The sequence below is a fragment of the Toxorhynchites rutilus genome, chromosome 1, assembly GCF_029784135.1.
Source record: "Toxorhynchites rutilus septentrionalis strain SRP chromosome 1, ASM2978413v1, whole genome shotgun sequence".
In the NCBI taxonomy this organism is placed as follows: domain Eukaryota; kingdom Metazoa; phylum Arthropoda; class Insecta; order Diptera; family Culicidae; genus Toxorhynchites; species Toxorhynchites rutilus.
Window position 1 is genome coordinate 14,778,985 of NC_073744.1, and position 21,026 is coordinate 14,800,010.

General features: G+C 38.9%; 1 protein-coding gene across 1 annotated transcript in view; it reads left to right on the forward strand.

The window, feature by feature from the left end:
* Positions 1-21,026, forward strand: part of LOC129763235 (tyrosine-protein phosphatase 99A) — a 279,440-nt gene that overhangs the window by 133,288 nt on the left and 125,126 nt on the right. Inside the window, exons 4-5 of the mRNA XM_055762109.1 lie at positions 5,857-5,983; positions 6,052-6,175. Of these exons, the coding sequence (XP_055618084.1) occupies positions 5,857-5,983; positions 6,052-6,175 (251 nt within the window). The remainder of the gene's footprint in view (positions 1-5,856; positions 5,984-6,051; positions 6,176-21,026) is intronic.

Sequence of the window (21,026 nt, forward strand, 5' to 3'; positions counted from 1 at the left end):
ATATAACAAGTTTGTATTCTTGACTCTTGAAAATATAATGTTTTACTCGTAAAATTGTTGTGTGTGAGTTCTCGTGTTTGACACATTCTTGACGTGTTTCTAAATATAAAAAAGTTTGCAGAATATGTCGTTAATTTACGCACTAAAATGTTGGTTAAAGAATTAAATATAGGGAATTATTGAAGTTTTCATTTAAAAAATCTAACAAATGAAAACAGAAGAAATTTCATTAAAGTAAAATTATTTAAAAAAATTAAAATCATTTTTTTTTTCAAAAAAATGTATTCAAAAATTTAGAATAAATAATATATGAATAGTCCATACAATTACCAACACGTCAACCATCGGAATAAAGACACTGTTACAGGGAAAGAGTTTTTCCAACAACAACTTTTTCATTCTTTCTTTGAAAAATTACATATAATCTTTAACTCGTAACATTCAAGTGTGTTAATCATCGCAACTAACATATTCTGCAAACTTTTTTACGAGTAAAACATTTTTTTAGGAGTCTCCAGGAAATCGAAAAAAGACAAATAGAGAATTGATAAATAAAAAAATGGAAAAAAAACTAAAAATCAGAAAAAAAATTGAAAAAAACCAAGAAAGAATTATCAAAAATAAGTAAATAAAAAAAACAAAAAAAGGGAAATAGAAAAACGGTTAATCGAGAAACAGGAAAATCGCAAAATGGAAAATCAAAACAAGGTCAATCGAGAAAAGTTCAAAACTCAGGGCCCTCATTGATCATTTTTGTGTTGTTACAGAATAGCTACGTCCACGCAACAATCATCAGCAATGGAGATCGATCCACGGTCGAAATAAGATCGATTCATCCATACAACTGCTCTGCTCTGCAAGACACATCGGGCTGCTGTTCTATAAAAAACTCAACAATGATCAATCCACTGTCTCCGCTGTCCGGTGGTCTAACTGGATAATGGAAGAACAGAAAGAATACTCTTACGCCTAAATGGCTACTGTGTGAATGTACCATATGTAATGGTATAGAAGGAATACTGGCGAATGACAACTGTGTAATGTGCTAATTATAGATATGATAACCATGTGACATGTACACGATTAAAATTCGGCTCTGTTACATCTAAAATGCTAATGAGCCTTAAATAAATAAATGGGATAAAAAAAATCGATAAAAGGAATGTATAAAAAGAAAATCGAGAAAAAAAAGAAAGAAGGGAAATATAAAAAAGTAAATCGACAAAAAGAAAACCGATAAAAGAATATTCGGGCAAAGGAAATTTGAAAAACGAGAAATCGAATAAAAGAAAAGCGAGAGAAGGAAAATAAAAAAAAACAAAAAAGATAAATCGGTAAAGAAACGAAAAAAATCAATGATCAAGAAAATCGGAAAAAGAAACATTGAAAAAAAAATTAAAAGAAATAAAAACATATAGTATTACAACTAGAACGCTGCAGATAAAGAGGGGGATATTCCAAGGCGACTCTTTCAGCCCGCTTTGGTTTTGTCTGGCACTGAACCCCCTCAGTAGGATGCTCAATAGAAACGGTCATGGCTATAAAAAAAGGTATGGCGACGGCGCCCACGAAGAAGTGACCCATACCTTCTACATGGATGATCTCAAGGTCTACGCTGATTCACGTCAGCGTCTAGGTGTAGCTATCCGGGTTGTCGAAGACATAAGCAGGGACATCTGCATGGAGTTCGGCCTTGACAAGTGCCGCTGTGTCCATCTGCTGAAAGGGCAGCTTACCGAATCCGGAGGTTACGAGGTCTATGACGGCGAGTTCATAAGAGACATGGTTCGTGGCGAATCCTATAAATATCTTGGATTCCGACAGCTCACCGGGATTCGCCACTCCGACATCAAGACGGAGCTGCGAGACAAGTTCTTGAGTCGAGTGAACTGTGTCCTGAGGACTTTCCTCAACGCGGGGAACAAGGTACGCGCGATCAACACATTCGCGGTTCCCCTGCTGACCTTCAGTTTTGGTGTAGTCAAATGGAGCAAAACTGACCTAGAGGACCTTGAGAGGAGGATGAGGAAAGCATTTAAAGAGGCCGGAATGCACCATCCTCAATCGGCACTGGAGAGAGTTTCACTGCCACGCAAAGAAGGGGGACTTGGAATAGTCGACATATCTGCACTGTGTGTTGCCCAGGTACGACAACTGCGCGAGTACTTCGCAGAACGCGCCAACCAAAACGCGCTATACCGGGCTGTCTGCGCCGCCGACAGAGGATACAGCGCTCTGCACTTGGCGCAAGCGGAGTACCAACTCAACTGCAATCTGCAGACAGTGGAGGAGAAGATTGCAGCTTGGAAGCAGAAGGCAGTGCATGGTGCCCACCCCCATCAACTGGATCGGCCACACGTCGACAAGGCCGCATCTAATCTGTGGCTAACGCGTGGTGAACTCTCTTCAGTAGTAGAAGCCGACATGATAGCCATCCAGGACAGGATAATGCCGACGAGAAACTGCAGGCGGTACGTCTGGCATCAAGACGTTGATGACATTTGCCGGATGTGCCATCAACCAGGTGAAAACATAGAGCACATTATGGGAGGCTGTCCCGTTTTGGCCAACGCAGCCTACACCGAGCGCCACAACAACGTGGCCCGTATTGTTCATCGACAACTGGCGCTCCAATGTGCTCTACTGGAAGACAACGTACCAAACTACCGGTACCTGCCTGCACCTGTCCTGGAAAATGACCGTTTCAAGCTGTACTGGGATCGCACTGTTCTGACCGACCTCTCGATCCACCACAACCGCCCAGATATAATGGTTTACGACAAGAGCGACCGCAAAGTCACCATCATCGATGTCGCTATTCCACTGAACCAGAATCTGGAGGAGACCCACGGTCGCAAAATCTGCAAGTACCGACCATTGGCCGTGGAGCTCAAGGAACTGTGGGGGCTAAGGGAGGTCCCAAGAATTGTTCCAGTCGTTCTCTCTGGAACTGGAATTGTCCCGAAGACACTTCTGGAAGCGCTAAAGGTGTTGAATATGGAGAAGGAATTGGCCGGCATCCAAAAGTCGGTCATCCTTAGCACCTGCGCGATTGTCCGACAATTTCTCGGTCAGGACTGAAACAGCACGAGCATGCAGATACGTGCATTCCGCAGAGCCTAGTCCCCCTTTGGCATTCAGAAGCCCGGGGGCAGGTGAAAATTCTGGCTAGGTTCGCCTAGTTAAGAAGTGAGATAAGTCTGCCAAGAAAACATATAAATCGAAAAAAAAGATAAAAGAAATATCGAAAACAAGAAAATCGAAAATGAAGGAGTCGAGAAAAAAAATCTAAAAAAGGAGAATCGAATAGAAGATGAATCAGAGAAAAGATAATCAAAAAAAAATAAGATATTAAAAAAAAACATCGAAAATTGAATATCTTACGCATTTATATTTTTAAGCGAGCAAACCTTTCTTCAGTCACTCGAACGATCGTTCATTCAGATTTTTCACAAAATCGTGATAAATTTTCCCCCAGTTTACAGTACCCTGGGCCTTCGAAGTTACTGCGATTATTACTATTCTGCCTCTCGAAATATGACTGAACATCCGCCGTGATCACATCGTAGTGGAATCAACGAAAACGGATCAGATTTATATTGCAACCAAAATATCGTAGTCGCATCTGGACGACGATCATTGGAAATCATTTGTTTCAGTCCGCAAGCTTCTCACATATTGATAGTAAATCTCAAAATTATATCTGTCTACCGTTGGCTTAGTAATAATTTGTTTGAGGGGCATCTGCATCAATTTTCAATGAATGTGTGAAAAGATATTTTGAAAAATTACTGTAATTTCTTCTTGTAAGTGTGGGAGAAAAAAAAATTTATACAGAGAAATACATAACACTCAACTCTTTAGAACTTGTTGGTGGTCCTGAAAAGAACTGATGAAAGTCGTGTAACTGCGTCAAATACGAGATTTAATGCTTCGTTCTAACGGACAAAGAAAGGGTATGTTGAACTGATTTTCGGTGCAAAATTAGCTTAATAATATCAAATGATATCTTGGCATTTGGTCGGTTGAAAAAACTAAGCTAAGATGTTAGTAATACTTATATGCGCTCTGTAAATTGAAGAAAATTGAAGTTACTGTTCGTGCCAATCAATGTTTTCCTAAGCTATCGCAGAAGAAACTGAAACGAGCAAATGAAGCACACTTCGTTCTAATCAATGTTTTTATCAGTATTCATAGTTTATATAACTTCTCGTATAAACTCTCATCCGATAATTGCCACATAGCTAGAGTGGAATCAATAACACAGACTTGTCTGGACCCTTCTCTATTGTGTAGGAACAATACACATCCTATCTCAGAAATAGATGTTTCCTCAAGCCCGAGAAAATGTTTTTCCCAATCATGCTAATAACCAAACCGAAAATAATCTATCTGTTCCTGCTGACCTAGTTTGTGTGCTCCTGAGATCCACTCGAAGTGCGATTGATTACCTAACGATTCCCTTTCAGCAAATCACTCAACTTCTTTATGGTAAATCTGGCAGCTCCTGCCGAGAGAATATGAAAAGAGAAGAAAAAAGTCCAATACCAATCAAATGCAGTGCTGATAACTGCCACCCATCCCAATCCCACCTTTCCGAGCGGATAGCACTCATAATAATAAACCCCATTTCCATTGAAACAATCAATTACGGTAATGAAAGCTAACGACTAATCATCATTCAAAGCCACCAATCGTCCCCCTGGTTCCTCCTATTCGACCAGGCGCCATATTGTTTCTGGGAAGATGTCTCTCGCGCCATTATGAACCTTGTTCTCACATTCTCACCAACGCCCCCTCCTCCTTTACCACCACCGATATCTTCCCCTCCCGCATCCTGCAAACAATGCCAATCCAATAATGATTGAACGATCGCCGAGAGAATACACACCCCCACCCCGCACACAATACTTTCGGACTTAGAAGATTCGAAGAAATCGGAACACCCGGGTGTTCCGGAAAAGTTAAAATACAGTTAGAATCCATTTTCCCCGGGTGTGATGGGGTCGCACCGAGAGTAAAAACGGAAACAACATCTGCTCCTCTCCCAGACAATAAACATACAAACGTTGAAGTATGATGACAGAGCAGCAGGAGAAGTCGGAGGAGGAGGAGGAAAAACACAATCCCTCCAACGTTGGATAAAGTTTATGACTAAATTAGATTAAAGCGAAGCACTAATTACACATCGAAGTTCCGCCTCTGGCGGATTCGTCGTGGGGCAAATAGAGGTAATCAGATCTGCAGAACGAGCTGCCTCCCCTCTTCTTCTCGGTAGCTTTTTTGACGGATAACCTCACAGGAAAAAGGGAAAGGGTACGCAAGAGTCTGGTCGAAAAAGCTCATTAGATTGTTCGTGCTCTTTCGATCCGAGTTTGACCGAAGATATCTCTCCTGGCAATGGGTTTTTTTTCTGCGAACCAGCAAAAACGAGCCAACTAAAGAAGGAGATTAATGACAGGTTGCGTAGTTCCCCTTATCACACCACAACCGGTACAAACGCTAGCAGTGGCTGCTGCGAGGCTGGCGAGGAGTTGGAATCCAGTTTCTGAGCGTTTTGCTCCGGCGATAGAAACCATCATCGCAGTAATTACGATGCCCACGCCGAGCTCGCAAAAGGACATACCATGAGAGGGAGCTCACACAAAATTACCTTCATTATTGGAAGAGAAGGGGTTAGTTTTTCTCGTTTCCCGGATTTCGAAAAAAAAATAAGGAAGAGAAATCCACAAGCACTACTTTCATCTGACATTTTTGATGTCTAATTACAGCTGATGGTGTCGATGCTCTAGTTTCTCTCCGCTGGTAAACGTTTACTGATTATCACCTTTCTTCTCTTTGGTTTTTTTTTTGCAGATTACCTTGTTACCTGATAATTTTAGTCTTCACTTCAATCCGGCCATTGCGACCGATACGGCCGAGTACAGCTGTTTGGTGAACGATCGACACAGTCCGGAGTCGTTGGTGGATTTGCTGGTGCAAGGTTAGTCGGAGCGCGGAGGATTCCATATCCATGGGTTGCGACACTAACACTTCTGTCTTCTGTTTCAGACGTTCCGGAACCACCCGGGAGACCACTGGTTATGAGTTTCAGCTCAAGATCGGTGGATTTGTCCTGGGCCTACTCGCAGGACCCCAGGAATGCACCCATCTCCAGTTTCATCATCGAAACGAGGTAAGGGGGGCTGTCCACATGAGTTTTGAGAAAATATGCAGCCCGCCATTTGATATTGGCAGCCATCTTGGATTTGAATTTTTCTTAAATAACCGTATTCTACTAGTCAAGCCCTTCTATGTGATACCCATACTAATGGGGTTTTGACATAATATGTAGTCCGCCATTTGGTAGGATTTTGATGGATTTGCATTTTTCATAAATAACTGTGTTCTACTAGTCAAGCCCTTTCATTTGATACTCATATTAACGGGGTTTTGACATAATATGTAGTCCACCATTTTGTAGTGGCAGCCATCTTGGATTTGAATTTTTCTTAAATAACCGTATTCTACTAGTCAAGCCTTTTCATTTGATACCCATATTGATGGGGTTTGGGAAAACCCATATTGATGAGGTTTTGAGAAAATATGGGATCCGCCATTTTGTAGCGGCCGCCATCTTGGATTTTCAAGATAATGAAATACGCAGTTTTATAATGACTACAGAAATAAAGGTATGTTCCAAATTTCAGATCAATCGGTCAACCGGAAGGGGGTCAAATTTCTATTAATGTGGGTCAGCGCTACAGACAAACATGTTACAAACATAAAAACATACAAACAGATTACAGGGCAAGCTAAATAAAACCGTTTAAAAAAAACGAACGAGAATGGAGTGTCTTTCTTAAGGTCAGAAAAGAGTTTGAAGTAAAGTTTTCTATTCTCCACAAAGGCCCTCCTCAGAGCCAGAGACGAATAAACTGAAAAAGTTTAAAATCTCTTTGATTCAAGAGAAGAAGCAGATACATGCGAGCTGAGTATTTTTTTACTCACTTGAATTTTTGGTGAACAGAATATGTGCCTGAACAAGGATTGTGCGATCTTTATAAAAAGGATCGATCTTATCGAATCGATTTTCCAAACGACGTAGGGATCGATCCATTGATTAAATCGGTACCAAAGAATCGATCTTTGTTGAATGGATTTTTGAAATATTTAAAGTTTTTTTCGATTTATCTGCTTATTCTTTATGAATGTTGTCGTTTCTTTAAACAGGGAATACAAATTTTATATTTCTTCAAAATATCAAAAGCATTTTGTTTTGTTTCTCAGCATGTGGCCCACAGGACATTCATCTTGTGTCGTCAGGTAATCGTTTTATTTGATAAATTAATTGAAAAAGTACTATTAGAAATTCAACAACCGCCCAGAACTCAGGTGACAATGATCCCATAAAAGCCAATCGAACCATACATCTGTCATCTAGTCGAAGCCGATTCTTGATTTTGGCACCAGATCTAGAAAACATCCTTTCGCCCGTAATTGATGTCAACATCAGGTTCAGTGATCTTATGAGCAACCGGTTACAGTTCATCCCCTCAGTAGCTGCCGCTAGTTCTATCTCTGTCAGCATTTGTACAGAAGTAAATCGTAGAAGAAACAATCTGAATGTTTACGTTATGTTTAAAAAAATGTGGCCTTCGATGTATACTAAAAAACAAATCTACAAAAAGATCGAAAGCAAAAAAATCGACTGTCTTGAGTACAAAAGATCGATCCAAAGAATCGACACGAGATCGCCCAATCCTAGCCTGAACACGGAACACGGAAAATGTCTCCAAATTGATTGATCTCATTTTACTGACATTTTCCGTAAATTGAATTATGAAATTATCTGTTCCTGCAATCACCAAAATGTTGGAGAATCTGTCGGTCTCTGGTTGGGTGTTTGGTAATGTGGATAATTTTGCTGTTCTACGGTGTTTTTGCAAAGTATTATTCTCATTTAGTTCGCATTATTAACCATGATCAGGGTTGCCAATTTAAAAAGAAGAAAAAGGGTTTGCCGACAATAATGTTCATGCATAAATAAAGAATGTATCGAAAAGTAGTCTTGAAGTTTCAAACATAAAAATAAAACTGAAAACGTTCAGAAAGCGTTTATAAAAGTGAATTTTATTAAAGAATATTAGGTTTACATAGCAATGAAATTAAAAAATCAAGCAAATTGTTGATTTCTCAAAAATGATTGAACCTAGATTTAACTCCACTCATCAAATTCTGCACAGTACTATTTGTGCACTTTCTGGACGCTGCAGACCAATTCTTCTTGAACTCTGACATATTTTAAGACACTGTACCTTCCTTCTTGAGCTTGGCCTCGACAATTGCCCATTAAATTCAATTGGCCGCAGCTGGGGACAGGTAGGTGGGTTTTCCGAAAACCATTGTAAAGTGGGTTTGGCATAATGTGCCGATGCCAAATCCGACCAGAATAGAGGAAAAACCTTTCTATAAAGTGGAGGCAATCTCTTCTTCAAGCATTCCTCCTCATAAATTTGAGCATTCGTGGTCCCTTTTGTGAAAAAAGTTGACGATCGAATGCCACACGCACAAATGGCTTGCCAAACGAGCACTTTTTGGCCGAATTCTTCCATCGCAACAAAACCAATTTCCATGATAGTATCCGCTAATGGTATACTTTCTCCAATCGAGTTGGTATAAAATTGAGGCCCCAGTTCAAAATACGCTCATATAGCTTTCGAGCTCGTGTTTTAACGCGATCTTGCTGCCCCTGGTGTTTGTTTGACGACTATTTGCTTTTTATAAGTCTTTAAGCTATGTCTCTGTTTAATCCGCTGAATCATCCCAACACTGGTTTTGAACATCTTGATCAAATCACGAATAAATGCAGACCTGTTTTTCTGAATATAATTTGCAACTTTCCGGTCCAATTCGGGATTACTCGATCCGGGTTTTCGTCCACTTCCGCTGAGATCCTCGAAAGAACACTCATTACCGAACTTTGCGACGATTCCTTTAACAACAAACTTTGATCTTTTTTTTTTTGCTATTTTGTGGTAAGTAACACCCATTTCGGTGCACCAATTGTGCAGAACTTTCTTTTTAGTTTCCAAATCAATCCGCGACATTTCGAAAACAACGTTATGAACGCGACAGAATGACTTGTATTTCGAATTTTGACATGTAAACAAAGCATGCTCTGATTACACGACAAAAAAAAAGTTCAACCTTAAAGACTACTTTTCGATACACGCCTTATAGGAAGAATGAAAATAAAAATCAGGATAGCTCATATTGGGTTATCCGGAAGATTCGTGATTTTTATAGGCAGCCATCGTTTACGCAGCCTTAAAACTATATCCTCTCAGAATATATTTGTTTTCTCGTAAGTTTATGCTGGAGTTGAAGTTTTCGTTATTGAGAGAATTTCTAAGGGATCTTTTGATCATTTATATTTTTTTTCCAAAAACCTGCATCATCATTAAAGAGAATTAAAAAGGAATCAATATTCAGATTTTCATTGAATTCAACGTCCATAGTTGTTTGGAATGATTTTTTACTCAATAAATGAACAAAAAAATTTTCTTAAACTTTGATTCCTTTTTCTTTCTCTATTTCTCTATTCTCTTTTTTCCTTTTTTTTTCTCTATTCTCGTCACTTTTATTTCCATTTTTGGAAGAATGTCGGGAGTGAGAATTGAACTCGTGATCTCTGCGTGAGAGGTATGGATGTTACCACTACGCCAGATCGCCTCCACGGATAACACCTATATTTACTATAATTTCGCAATTAAAGCTTATTTTACTTTGAATTCAAGAACCTTTAAAAATTGGATGGGTTTCAGATGATGAAAATAATTTTAGTTTCCATGTATTGTTTGAAGCCAAAATAAAAAAAAAAATTCACAAAAATTCAGATTTTTTTCTGCATAGGGCCACCCTAATCGGTATTCAATATACAGTAATATGTATCCTAGTGGTATGTAATGTAGTTTGCGACCTATTTTCATGCCCAACAAACTTTTTGTGTAGAATTACATTGAAATCAGTCGAGCCGTTTCTAAGGAGTTTGATCACGAACATCGTGACACGAGATTTTTATATATAGTCAAAAGTTTTAATTTTGTTCTTTATCGCAGAACATTAGACCTCTTTTTTTTCTTATAAGGGTGACCATTTTCATTTTAGGGTGATCCGAACAATAATGTTTTCCTCATTGTTTCAAAACATGCCTTTCTCCAAAAATTCATATCTTTCGAATTACTAGACCAATTCAAATGGTCTACATATCAAATTGAAGACATTAAACTAATCCTTCTCAAAATATTGAACTTGCAAAAAATTGGATGTTTTTTTGTAAATATTGATTGTATTAAGTTTTTGTCGTTTTCATGGGCGGGACCAAGGGCGCTATATTTTTTATATTTTTCTTGAAAGTTGAGTTTTTTCACATAACATACCCAAAAATCAGACAGGTGTTTTTTAGTTTTTAAGTTATTGTTTTTCGTTATTTTTATTCTTTTTATTTTCTAGTTTTTAGTACATAATCTGTATTACTAGTATATTTCTCTACAATAAAACCATTCCACAATTTTTAAAAATCTTTGATGTTTGCCTTTTGGACTGTTTTCATGATGTATTGTCTTCTATTAGTCAAATCATTTCAAGTCAAGCCCATTCATTTGATACACATATCCCAATTAACATTTTTTAACTAATATTAAATCAGCCATTTTCTAGCGGCGGCCAAATTGGATTTTTCAAGATTATAGAATACACAGTATTATAATGACATAAAGGTGTGTTCCAAATTTCAGATCATTCAAAAGTCAAAAGGAAAAGGGTCAAATTTTAATTAATCCGAGACAACCTTACAGAGATACAAACATACATACAAACAGGTCAAGTTGAATGAAACCGTTTAAGAATTGGCTATTTTGTTACAGCAACCACCTTGAATTTGAATTTTCCATAAATGCCTGTGATCTTCTGGTCACACCCCTTCATTTGATACCTATTTTAATGTTCTTTTTTTTTTTTTTTTTTTGATAAAATATGTAATCCGCCATTTTGTGATGGCGATCATTTTGAATTTGCATTTTTTTTAGAATAACTGTCTTCTACTATTCAATCTCTTTCATTTGATATCCATATTGACGAGGGTTTCGAAAAATAAAATATATACCGCCATAAAATATATACCGCAACAAGCGGGGCCATTTTGGATTTTCATTTTTCAAAAATAACTGTAATAACTAGTAGAACTGTCAATCCCTTTCATTTTATACCCATACTGATGGGGTTTTAAGAAAATATGTGATCCGCCATTTTGTAGCGGCCGTCATCTTGGATTTTTAGAATCATGAAATACGCTGTTTTATAATGACTGCAGAGAGGTGTGTTCCAAATTTCAGATCAGATAATACAAATTACAGAGCAACCTAAATGAAACCGTTTAAAAAAGCGGCTAATTCCAGAGCGTCAATTTTTGACAAAAAAAAACAATTTTAAGACATTTGGCATCAATTTTTGACGTAGGTTTACGTCTTTCGGGAACATATGGGGGTACAAATTGAAAATTTAAAATCGAGCACATCGTGAAAATTGTCCAATTCAAACGCTCATTGCTCAGTAATTTTATGATGGATTGATGAGATTTTTGCGTCAATCAATTAAGAAACTCCATAACAGTTTTTTACATTGAATAAAATAATATATGTCATGAAACTAACTATCTAACAATTGAAAAATCTCAACCGCTATCCTAACGGAAATACCCACTTCTGATTGGTCGAAATTGACGACACATGCGGCGGCTCATGTACCTACAATTATTGGTCAGTTATTTCCTGATGGATTACGAGATATTTGCATCAATTGATCTGAGTACTCCATAACTATTCATCACAATGGATAAAATAATATATCATATGAAACTAATTATCAAACAATCGAAAAATCTTCAACCGAAAATACCTCGTTCTGATAAGTCGAAATTGAAGATATACAGAAATCGGCCAGAACCAAACTGCCTGGAGGGAATCGGCATTGCAAATACATGAATTAGTGGTAGCTTTTATTTACGCCGACATGTATTCCCTAACAGAGATTTCAAATTCAAGGCACCTGGGGGAAATCAGCATATAAATACCCTCGTGGTCGATAGTTTAACAAACGACGCGCAAAAATGGATAGTGCTCATTTTAACTAGCGTGGGCATTGCTGATTCCATACGTGCTGATAAATAAGTTGGGATCAATAAACGAGTGTTTTTTTTTATTTTCATTCCAATAAAAATCTTTCGATGGATTGATTGAAGAATGATGTTTGAATGAACTGAATAGAACTTATGTTTAAAAGAATATAAATAAAATTTAAATTTGGAACATTTAAGTTGGTTGCTTCATGAAATTTCATATCAATGACCGATCATGCATTGTAAAACTTTTAGCACAAGTGTAAGTGTAAAATTGTATATGGTAGCGGTTATGTCAAAATGACTCGAAATAAGAAACGATTTTTTTCTCCCAAGGAAAGTTCATGCGACGAGGAAAATTGGGAAAATGAAGGAGTTCCGTGTCCCGTTGGGTTTAAAGCGAAAATGAAAATGGGTTGAATAAACACTCAGAAAGTAAAAATTATAAATGAAATTACCTTTTTCATTTCAAATATATTTTCTCTATAATAAAGTAAATCTTTTTTTATGGTGAGGAGAATTGGTAATTGTGTCCGATAATGATAATTATCGTGCGAGCACCATCTTTGCAGGGCTGCTGTCCGGCAATCTTGCAACATGCCCTGCCCATCGCACTCGTCCAGCCTTGGCGACTTTCTGAATGCTGGGTTCGCCGTAAAGTTGCGCTAACGTAGAGTAGAGTTTTCACTAACGTGCTCATTTCCATTTTAGGGTGGTCCGAATAATCAACTTCTCCCATTTTTCCCAAAAATGACATTTTCAAAAACAAAAACTTTTGAACTAATGGACCGATTCAGATGATCGACGTATCCAATTAAAGCCAACTAGCAAGTCTTTTTTGGAAATATTGCAATGGTAGAAAAATTGGCTTTCATCCTGGTGATTATTGATTGTGTTTATTTTTGTTAGTTTACATGGTTAAAGACAGAGATCGTGCAGCAACCAAAAAACCAGACGGGTTTTGTATACCCTAAATAAATACATCCCTCCCGCACGATCCTTGTTTGTGGATCGTGTGATTCATAGGTCTAGTTTTAAGATAGGAATTTTTGTTTATGTTTTGGTGTTACGATAGCGGGGAGCTTATCGTAAGTTCGTTTTGTGCATTATAAACAAAGTAGGTTTCGTTAAGAGGAATCAGAAAAATAAAAGAGAGTCGATAGTGAGCCACGCTGGAGAACGGTTGTCTCCTGAAAACAAGAAGTGGTGTTTTCTTGTGTTTTAGAGTGAAAGAAAGTGCCTTGGCCGCCGGTCCGCTACAATCGCTATATTTTTTATATTTTTTCTTGAAAGCTGATATTTTTTACCTTACATATCCTGAAATCAGACATACGATTTTTTTCGTTTTTGAATTATGACTTTTCAAAATCAACTTGGTTTCAGTCTTTGTTCAATATTGCGACTATGCGACTTAACTAGAATTATGATTAATCGGATAATCGGTTGATCGATGAATCGGTTAATTGGTTGATCAGTTGATCAATTAATCGGATAACCGGTTGATCAATTCGATTTATTAGTTAATTGGTTAATCGGTCAATCGATTAATCGGTTAATCGGTTCTATTAATTGATTGATCGGTTAATAGGTTAATCGGTTGTCCGTTTAATAGATTTATCGACTAAACAGTTGTCGATGAATCGATTGACCGATTCATTTTATCAGCTTATTTCTAATTAATTAATTGGCTGAACGGATGATCGATTTTTTTCGGGTAATCGATTGTTTGGTTTATTGAATCATTTGATTGTTGTTCCCGTTTTGCGGTTAGACTATCAATTCATCGTTTCAATCGGTTTAGCGATAAATCGCTATAACTCATAGAACCCCGCCGACTGTGTGATTAGCTGAGCTGACGGTTAAACTGATATCGCATCAGAAAATAAAAAACGCTCTATTGCGTTGGAATGTAACGCCCTTTTCACTCATTTTTCACATATCTTAATCTTTGGTCTTGTCTTTCCCTTCATATTATCAATTGAAGTTGCCTTGAAAATGTATTGACGGAGCCCCATTGTCTAATAAGAGCTAATCTCAATCCCACTTAAGGAATTTCACGTTTCCCCGTCGTACCGACCATAAGCGCGAAAAGCATATCATACGCTCTCTACCTCCCAAAATGTAGCTCCCATTATCATTAATGAATAATATGAGCGCGAAGGTGCGGATCCGCGTGTGACCGAAGGCCCCCGAAGCTTTCCCCCGTAATTTTGTAAATACCAACTAACTACAAATTGGGTTAGTTATTACACATTCAGCACTTTTCGGGGTAAACCGTCATTTCCGTGCATAATGTGGCGCGTAAAAGCAGCCATTTCATCAAATATGCATCGATTGACGAAAGAGATAGAGATAGAAGAGCGCAGATCGGGTGTGATGGGGGAGGATGTTGATGGCAGCACAGCTTCCAAATCCTATTTTGAGGGCAAGGAAACAGCGCCGCGTCGCGTTGCTCTGTCACATCTTCCAGCGCGAACGTCACGTTTTGTGTTTCTTATCCAGCTTGTTACGCTTTTGGTTTCCGGTTTTCCAGGAATGGAAACCAAAACGAATAAATAATTCCACTTTTCACGCCCGATTAATATTCAAATCCTCTCAGCTGTGACCACTGCAGGGGGGCAACGCCACAAGGGAGAGCTCTCCGGTTAAATGGTTAAATGTATGACGAATTTATATTTTTCATCGCATTGGAGGATTCATCTGAAAATGAATGACGAGGGAAAAGAAGATCAGATGAAAATGAATTTTCTCCCGCTTCCCGGCAATGCCATCTCTCTTGAGGCAAGAGATATTGTTATCATTCGGAAGCACTCCTCTGTACCAATGTGGACATGGTTTTTTATTTTCATTTTCATTTTCTATTTGAACCAATTGGTACCGAAAACGAAACTACACACGGAGCTGGGATGGGATGGGATGGGATTCTGTGGGTCTGTCAGAAAAGCTGCTCCTACGGGAGACTGAACAAGAAAATTTATTTATTCACGACAACCCAGGGCCAACAACCGCAATGAGAAATGGTCGCTGGGTGCGGGTGGTGGAGCAGTTGCATTTTCTTCCGGCAGCTTGGTGGTGATGGTGCCCAAAAGCGAGATGAATGGCGGTTCTCGCCATCTTGGGTTCCATTCGGCACGGAAGAGGCAGGTCTCGTCGTCTCGTTCGTTCGTTCGTTCGTTTTGGAATACGTGATAAAAACATTGAATTAAAATTTCATTTCCCCACTCGTAAATTAGTAACGATCGTGAGCGTTTGCTGGGGTTGTGTACGAAAAGGGCTTGTGGCTCATGTGTACACAAAACACGCAATGGCAGTGCGCTTTTTATCGGTTTGTAATTAATTTCTCAATTTGGCTAAATGCCAAATTCTACGAACGGGATGAATAATAGAGTACTCTCCGCAAACGAAGTGGAGCCATGCCAAAAATTGTCATCAGAATTTTCCGCAAAATCGCTATCCGCGGGAATATCCGACAGATGGATGTCATGCCGGCGCTAATCCGCTTATATAGTTTAAGAACGTAGTCAGCACCACAATCGTAACACCTGTCAAGGTTGTTAGGAGTTCGGACGAGATGACAGGAAAGGAAAGCAAAGCTTCCGCAGATTTCAATTGGCTTCATGTGTATATGTGTCAAGAAAAGTAGAATTATGGAAATAAAACTTTACATTCTGAAGGCACAGAGGAGCTTCTTGGTAGTAAAAAAATCTTCCACAGTGGTCTTCCGAGGATTGTCGCGGGCGAAGCGAAACAGAGTAGAAGGTGAAAATGTAGCGCGTGAAGTAAAATAAAATTAAAATATCTGTGCCACAAATTATGCCACGTGTAAAAGAATGTCACCCGTGTCGTAAATTTTTGCCGCGCGGTGCAGAAATAAACTGTCAGCTGGATCCCCGAAGCAGCTGTGCTGCGAGAAAAGTTTCTGCAATTTCCGCGGAACGAAAAGAGGAAAAACAAGCGCTTGAAATAAGTCCGAACACTAAAATTAAACCTGAAAGCAGAGCGGATGTTTTCGGAAAACGCCAACGAAGATTTGACGGCCTTTAGGTTGAAACAAATTGTATGGATTATTCAGCGATAAAATATAAACCGCACAATTTCAAAGATTTTGAGCAACACAAATCGAATGAAAATAAATGGATTTAAAATCACAAATTTTTAGTTTGATGTGTGTATATTAGGATGAATGGGAAAAAGCAACCTTGAAATTTTAAAGTTACAATTTTCGATTAACCGATTAGTCATTTAACTGATAAATTGATTGACAGATCGATAAACGATTCAAAAACAGATAACAGAACGGTAAACTTATAAAATTTCTAATTATACGAGCCATTTTTTTAAATGATGAGTTGTAGGCTCTCTAAAATTAACTAGTTAGTTAATTACTTATTTTATTAAAACCTCTACATTTTTACCTAACGATAATTTTGATTTATATTACACAGCAGGTATTTTTTGACGTAAGAGTATTCATATCATACATATTGATATACACAGTAGCCATTTAGGCGTAATAGTATTCCTATTCTATCGATACACATGTCGCCTTTTTTCGGCGTGAGAATATGCCTATTGGTCGAATGTTCACAACTGTACCACACACAGCGGGACTGTTCATATGTGGCTTCCATTGTTGTGTTATAAATAGTACCAATTACCGACGCAGCAGACCGTAGTGTGAGTGGTAAGTTTATCGCTTCTATCCTTGAAAAAGACCAATGAAAAATAGTTAAGAGAGAGTGAATATATATTCGTTCCGCCACCATCATTAGCGTTGTGAAAACAACGCATGGAAACAAACCTTTGGCAACACATAAGAAAAAAAACAACAATGTGTGCATGTGATGCGAAAATATATCTCCACCCGACGATATGAAAACGGACGCGGTGAATCGTTTCCTCACGGGGGTCTCCGTAGCCACATTGGTTGCTTAGTAAGCGATCGATCGTGAGTTCAAAACTCAGGGCCCTCATTGACCATCTTTGTGTTGTTACAGAATAGCTACGTCCACGCAACAATCATCAGCGATGGAGATCGATCCACGGTCGAAATAAGATCGATTCATCCATACAACTGCTCTGCTCTGCAAGACACATCGGGCTGCTGTTCTATAAATAACTCAACAATGATCAATCCACTGTCTCCGCTGTCCGGTGGTCTAACTGGATAATGGAAGAACAGAAAGAATACTCTTACGCCTAAATGGCTACTGTGTGAATGTACCATATGTAATGGTATAGAAGGAATACTGGCGAATGACAACTGTGTAATGTGATAATTATAGATATGATAACGATGTGACATGTACACGATTAAAATTCGGCTCTGTTACATCTTCTTCTTCTTCTTCTTGGCTTTAAGAGGGTTTAAACTTTTCAGTTCATTCGCCTCTAAGTAGGCTCTGTTACATCTAAAATGCTAATGAGCCTTAAATAAATAAATGGGATAAAAAAAAATCGTTTCCTCAGTCTTCACCTCGGGTTGTATAATTCATTCATCACAATACACTATTGACAAAAGAAAAAAAAACTTGCTCTTGGGTCACTATTGTTCTATTAATTGCGATTGCCTTCTGTCGCACCCACGTAGGTAGCAAACGGAGTTTCGTTCAGTCGCTTATCAGATTATTTGTTTAACAGATTTTTTTCTCTCCAGTGTCCGTATGGAACGAACATTTCGAGTGATTTATTTACGCGTACCCAATTCGCAGTGATTCATAAAAATTGAAATGAAAAAATAAACATTTCCTCGTTTATTCGAAACAAAACGAGTTTCAGGATATTGTGAACGAAACAGGTATAACATGATTAACTTAACTGATTTTTCTGTGTTGTTCACCTCTGTCTCATCGAACCGACAGTGAACGTTTCCTTTGGGGAATGTCCCCAAATGTCCCACTGGAAACGACAGAAAAGTGCTTAAACATTATTTTTAGAAACGTCCACTATCGGTCCACAGGTACTGACCTGGTGCAAACAGAAAGTCCATTGCCGGTCCCCTAGTTCGGTTGGGGCTCAACGTATTTTAAAATAATGACTCTTCCCAGATAGACGTTGAGGCTTGTTGATTTCGTTTGAATCTTCGTAATTGTCCTCAGAAATCACCTTGTCGGAAAAGGGGAAAAATCCTGCTGTTACATGGTGTGTTGCTCTCCCATTTTCCGCAACAACTTTCACACGAGTAGGATTTGAACATACGCTACGAGTAATATTCTAAAGGAGTTGAAAATAATTCCTAAATGGATTAGGAGTATCGTTTTTAGTTAGATACCGTAGCCTGTAGAACTTGGACCCCAACTTTTCCATCGTTTAAATACACCAGACTATTCTAGTTTCGACATTAATCGGAATCGCGGTAGATTTTAATACTCCTACTTCCAGAATACGACGACTCTCTGGACCATTTAACACGTAAAGCCCCGATTTTTTCATGAGACGCTTTCCATTCAGCCCGCATCAAGAGCGTTTTCACAATATCAGTATCAGTCCCAGTTCCCAAAGATACTCATTATATGAATAGAAAATAGTCAGCAATTCGAGTACAAAGTAGTCACATTTTGTAAAATATCCGAAAACAAACCGTGTATATTTTTATTTTATTATTTTGTAATTGTCAGTCCCAGTCCCAGTTTCTACCAAAAAGCCCAACGTCGGGACCGACGCTGGGCTCAACGTGTTAACCACTTTCGTAATGGACAATAAATCACAATACAATTGCCATTCATAGAAAATCAAATAGTCTCATGATTTCATAAATGTTTCGGCTCGGAATACCACAAAATCGTGTATATAAAGGGTGTGTCACATCAAATTGCATCACGGAAAAAACGCTGTAGAAATTCGCCCAGTAGACCGATCCTTTTGAAAATTTTAGACAGTAAAATAAAAACTATTAAACAACTTTTGGCATTTTCTTTTTAATCATACTTCGAGCCCAAGCCCGTATGCTCGCCCCTTCCTCTTTACCCCGTCCATAAGGTTCTGTACAACGTCAGGTTGTAGTTTTTTTTGAACAGAAATCCATTTTCCCTTGAAGTCTTTCTCTATTGGGCGAAGCTCCGGCGCGTTGGGCGGGTTCATTTCCTTTGGCACGAAGGTGACCCCGTTGGCTTCGTACCACTCCAACACGTCCTTTGAATAGTGGCACGAAGCGAGATCCGGCCAGAAGATGGTCGGGCCCTCGTGCTGCTTCAATAGTGGTAGTAAGCGCTTCTGTAGGCAGTCCTTAAGGTAAACCTGCCCGTTTACCGTGCCGGTCATCACGAAGGGGGCGCTCCGCTTTCCGCAAGAGCAAATCGCTTGCCACACCATGTACTTTTTGGCAAACTTGGATAGTTTCTGCTTGCGAATCTCCTCCGGAACGCTGAATTTGTCCTCTGCGGAGAAGAACAACAGGCCCGGCAGCTGACGAAAGTCCGCTTTGACGTAGGTTTCGTCGTCCATTACCAGGCAATGCGGCTTCGTCAGCATTTCGGTGTACAGCTTCCGGGCTCGCGTCTTCCCCACCATGTTTTGCCTTTCGTCGCGGTTAGGAGCCTTCTGAACCTTGTATGTACGCAGGCCCTCCCGCTGCTGGTCCGCTGGACGAATGAACTTGACAAACTCAGCTTATTGGCGACATCCCGGACCGAACTTCTCGGATCACGTCTAAACTGCTTAACTACGCGCTTGTGATCTTTTTCACTGACGGAGCATCCATTTTTGCCGTTCTTCACCTTCCGGTCGATGGTTAGGTTCTCGAAGTATCGTTTTAGTACTCTGCTGACCGTGGATTGGACGATTCCCAGCATCTTACCGATGTCCCGATGTGACAACTCCGGATTCTCGAAATGAGTGCGCAGGATTAATTCACGACGCTCTTTTTCGTTCGACGACATTTTTCCAAATTTACGAAAAATTGACAGTGAAGCATGGCCAACGTGATCTATACACTCTTATCTGATTATAAGCGAAAGCTGAAGATATAATTACTAAAAATTAAATTTCTACAGCGTTTTTTCCGTGATGCAATTTGATTTGACACACTCTTTATTCATCATTCGTTTGTTTCTTCTATATTCATTTCATATCGAATGCAAATAATTACGACACCATATTTTGTTTTCCAATCCAAATATACACACCTACTACTCCATCCCGAAACGTACCTCGTTGATAAGCATGTGTATACTCGAAATTCGTTTGTAGTATTTTTGTAGGGGTGTTGTTAGATACCGATCTGTCATTACATTTTCCTTTAGTTTAGTTCGAATCGAACGCTAGCACTGTATATTTTATAAAATCATCGTTTATTCGTTTAAACACTTCCCTCGGCGTACCTCAAATAATCAGAATATCAATACACCATGCATTTCCATTAACCAAATATAGCTAGACTGATCCAATGGAGACGCGTGACGATCAAAATTTGGTCGACTAACATTTTTTATGTTTGCAATAGGAGAGTTCATTCTACACGCACATATATACAGGATTAAGGGAGCTTAGGTTTTCAACATGCACACTCAAAAGCTCAAATTTAAGCTGACGAAATATATGTATCCTCCTCCAGCTTGACTTTTACCGACCGAGCTAAGGAAGGTTCCCCATAGTCATAAACAACAGTCACATGGCTGTAGAGTACGAGATTTGAATATTCGTTTCCGACGGCAAGTCGCGATTGTTTGCATACAAAGCGTTTTCTGTGCGAGTAATTACTCAATTCAAACGTTGACTGACAGCCCAAGTAATTTTCCACGTCACCTGTTTGTTTTTCTGTTTAAATTTAGTTATACACCCCTTTGGAAATCATGACCCGATACTCCCAACGTGGTTCATTTCAACGTTTAACAGAAAGGCATGAGCTATAACATGAATATCTAAAATGTAA